This window comes from Galeopterus variegatus, unplaced genomic scaffold (assembly GCF_000696425.1).
Source record: "Galeopterus variegatus unplaced genomic scaffold, G_variegatus-3.0.2 Scaffold9380, whole genome shotgun sequence".
Taxonomy (NCBI): Eukaryota; Metazoa; Chordata; class Mammalia; order Dermoptera; family Cynocephalidae; genus Galeopterus; species Galeopterus variegatus.
Window position 1 is genome coordinate 6,378 of NW_007735491.1, and position 4,423 is coordinate 10,800.

Here is a 4,423-nt window from a genome sequence, read left to right on the forward strand (position 1 = left end):
GCTGCGGCCGCCGCCGCCGCGGCCGCTGTGTCCCGCCGGAGGAAGGCCGAGTATCCCCGCCGGCGGAGGAGCAGCCCGAGCGCCAGGCCTCCCGACGTCTCAGGGCAGCAGTCCCAGGCCGGGAAGCCCCCGTCTCCAGTTCAGGGAAAGAAGAGTCAGCGACTCCTGTGAGTATCGCAGTCTTTCAGGCGGTGGGAAAGACCCCCCTCTGTCTACACGCAGCCCTCTCGGCTCCCGTAGCGCCCACTCCACGTGACATGCTACCCGCTCTGCCCCCTGCCGGCTTCACACGCCAGATGTCACACCGTTTCCCCGTTAGCCTCTTATCACTCCTCTCTGCGCCCCCTTCCTTCCGCACCCCGTGTCCCCTATCTGTCGGGCCCCTTCCCCACTCCCGGAAATCAATCATCCTTTGTAGGATACGCCTCTTCTGCTCCCTGGGGACCCACCTCTTCCCTCCCTGCAGCCCGCAGGCTTATCCCTCACTCTGGCATCTGCACCCTCTTTGTCAGCCTTTCCCTTAGGCGGTTGTCCAGTGTTACATCACATCCCCATTAGGAAATAAGCACAATCCTAGCCTTCAAAAATGTGTCCACCGCTCTTCCAATTAATTAGCTACAGAGCTAGTCGTAGTAGTATGTTTATGTAGCTTTTTTCACTCTTCTAAATTTTCACATCACTTTTCATTCTTTTTAGAAATCTGGTACTTAAGGTTGGGGTAAAAACGTGGCTCTGCTAATTTTAAGTATAGAGTCTTTCATGTGACAAAATTAGATGAATATTTCTTAATTTTTTTTTTTTTTTTTTTTACTAAGTAGCATTTTTTCCTTTGTTTTTGCACATATATTAATCAAGGAACTTCATCCTTAAAGTTGGGCTCATTTGAAAGGAGTTTCTTTATTACTTAGAAGTAATAGAGGAACCATGAACAGGTGGCCAGGAGTATAAATATTTTATATTGTTTATTATAATGCTCATATGTTAAGAATACTGAAGCGCACAAGTTTGTAAATTCTACAAATTAATCACATTAAGTGTTGAATTTGTTATTGAAAACATCATTTGGGTCCTTTGACTTTCAAGTGAAAAAATTAGTAAAAGCAGGGAAAATTGAAGGTGAGGGGGAAAAATTTTTAAGTCTTTCCCTTCCCCCGGTAGAGATAGTGGCAAGGTTTGGCTTACACTAAAGCCGGTAGTAGATTTGAAGCTTCAAACAGACCTGTTCCAAAATTAAGAGTTAAGTCTGTGATTCGGCATGCTTACCTTTCCTCTGAGGGGGAAAAAAAAAAATACAGGTATTATATTGTGATATTAGATGGGCTTTCAAATTTTTGAATGTCATTTAAGTTAACATAATTTAGAGAATTTATCGTGTGAACTACAGTTCTTTGTGGACAACAAAAATCTCCACTTATAAATTGTTCAGCTGCAGCTCGAATTCTAATTGCTATAGATGCATTTCATGTTCATAAAATTTTAATTTATGTATTTAATTTTTTATAAATTTGAAAAGATATATGTCATTAACTTTATTTGGATATAAATTCTTGGGATAAATTTCATAACCTACGTGTGCCTCAGTTTCCTTATCTATAAGGGATTATCTGTGGGGGATACTCTATGACATGAATTTGTGAGAATTAAATGCAGTGCGTGAAGCACTTGACACAATGTGGAGTATATATAGTCAATACTGAGTAAAAGTTAGTTTTGAGCAGTGGTAACATGGGAGAGGTATAAGTGATTCGTGGTGATATTTTTTATGTAAATTTTGCAAAATAGGATATTTTTCATTTTTTTCTGTTACCACACATAGGAAGGTTAATATTTAAAATATTTAAAAATTTCCCTTCCATTCTCACCTGCCACTTGAGAGTTAAATATATGTGTCTTTCTTAAGATGTCATCTTAAGATAATTATATCTTGTTTCAACCTCAAAATTATCTCATGACTGTGTATTTAAAATTATACTATTTTGATCAGATTGTTAAAACAAATTTTCATCGTAGTAGTGTTTTTGATACACATTTTCAGTTTACTTCCTGGCCTGGAAATCAAAGGAGTTCAAAAGCATTCAGCTTGGCAAACCTTGTTTGAGCAGTAACTGGGCCCGGTACTGTACAGAGCTAGGTGTAGAACAATACATGAGACACAGCCCTGTTCTTCAAGAACCTTGCAGTTAAGAGGAAGATGAATTGATTAGTGGAGATTTGTTAAACGTGTTTGCATGGTTTACAAATTTTCAGTAGTAAAATTTGTCTTAAAATCAAGTTTTTCTACTTAATTTAATCTTTTAAGACATTTTAAGAGGTTTTGAGTTATCAGTTTACTGTACCCTAGTCTAGTGTCTTCTGACCTTGATTCATCTCTGTTTTGCAGATAATATTATGACAGTTTTAAAAAGGAAATGAGAAATTTAATCTCTATATTAATTGTTCCATTCTGGTTCATTTTCCAAATCCCAACTTCTCCCCCTATAAAATCCTAGTAATTAGCTGTTTAACATATGTTTTTTTCTCTTGATTAAAGAGAGCAGAGTGTACAATAGCTTAAAAGGTATTGTATTGATTGAAACCTCTGTTCCTATTAGAAGGCAAAATAGCATAGTGAAAAAGCGTTGGACTTTAGTCAGAAAATTTCAAGTCCCACCTTTGTACTACTCACTGAGTGACTTGGGCAAGTCACTTGATTTCTTTAGATCTGCTTCCTCTATAATCGACATTTTATGACTTGTGAAATGAGCTTTGTAGTTGGACGATAATAAGGTTATAGTTTTTACAAACTTTATTAAGTTTATAACACCCTTCTATTCATATTGAAATGTTCAGGAATTAATAGTAAGAGAAGGAAACATGTGTGAATGAAGAGGAATAAAAAATTTTTCAGTGAATGCTCAAGAGAAAGGCATAAAATTAATTGTTAGAATTAGTATAAATTGAAGACTACAAAGATAATAGTAAGGAAAGGTAAACCAAATTTGAAGAAAACTTATGTATCCATAGTATTTTAGAATTACGCTGATCATTTGCTATATGTTAGCCAATAAATTACACGGTTAAGATTGTCATATTTCAAGTGCAAATGTTTATATACTCTTGATTCATTTTTTAAATAAATATACAAGAAACAGGTGGTAGTATCAGTACAGTAGTTTTTGGATATAATTTGTTTCTAATTCATAATTTAAAACATTCATGCTTTCTGCAAATATGGAAATAATGAAATTATCAAAGTAAGACTATGTTAAAATGCAAAAAGGCTTGTTTTCATTCTACCCTATAATGTGTCTTCTCTATCCTGTGTATTTCAGAATCTAAAACTTCAATTACAAATAATTTTTTAAAACTTATAATTTAGCTATTAAGTAATCGTATCAGCTAAAACTTTAGGGTTTTTAAAGGTCTTCCTTCAGATTCAGATGACTTACAGATGAAGGAAAGTATTGCTCTATTTATTTTCTGATGTGTGGAATTCCATTTTTGGTATATTTTCTTGCTAAGCGTAAAATGGTAATAAATCATTAGGTGATGCTTTTTTTTTTGTTTGTTTTTTTGGCAGCTAGCTGGGATGGGGATATGATCCAGTGACCTTAGTTTTATAAGGCGGTGCTCTAACCAAGTAACTGGCCAGCCTAGGTGACATTTTCTTGCTATTTCCTTTTTGAGAGACATGAATAGTGAGGATGAAGAGGCAGCAGTATTCTGAATTGCAAAAACTTATAGCCCTTTGGAGAAAGCTTCAGTTGTACAAGACTGAAATCCCGAGTAATCAGGATCCTAAGTTAATCAATATAGCAGTAGAAACATTAAATCATTTCAAAAGGTTTTTGGGAAGTTTATTGTATAATTTTTCAAAAATTTAGCAATTATTTCTGTAGTTTTCATTTAAAGTTAGGATGATTAATAGTTATCTTGTGTTAACTGGGACATGGGTAATATAATTTAAAATACAGCTATGATACCAAACTTTTTAAAAAAATAGGGAACAAAAAATGATAGCTGTTCTTTCTAAAGAGAACAGATTTTGTGTTATAAAGTGGCTTCTGTATTTGCCTGGGTATTCTTTTGTAACATAAAAGGGTCTTCAGTTATATTGATGTATTTGGGGGGGGGGAAATACCTTCATACTATACATAAAGATATCATGTAGCATCTTTAGGATAAAGATCCAAAGCATGTTGACTTGAAATTTGGGTAAGGGGTGTAGGGGAGTTCTTTTTACTGTACTCACTAGTTACCTATAATAAAACTTTTGCCAAACTAAAACCATAAGAATATGGTGAGTGTTTTTTTTTTTTTTTTTTCTGTTGTTTGTAATTACCTATTGATGAAATTATAGTTGTACTCATATATATTTATGGAGTACAAAGTGATGTTATAGATTTTAAATATAATATGGAATGATTAAATTAAGCTAATTAAT

General features: G+C 35.0%; 1 protein-coding gene across 1 annotated transcript in view; it reads left to right on the forward strand.

Annotated features, from left to right (window-relative positions):
• The window catches only part of ZFP91 (ZFP91 zinc finger protein), a gene marked incomplete at its 5' end in the record, with an annotated part of 45,112 nt that continues 40,689 nt past the window's right edge, over nt 1-4,423 (forward strand). The window contains one exon of the mRNA XM_008593594.1: nt 1-167. Within this exon, the coding sequence (XP_008591816.1) occupies nt 1-167 (167 nt within the window). The remainder of the gene's footprint in view (nt 168-4,423) is intronic.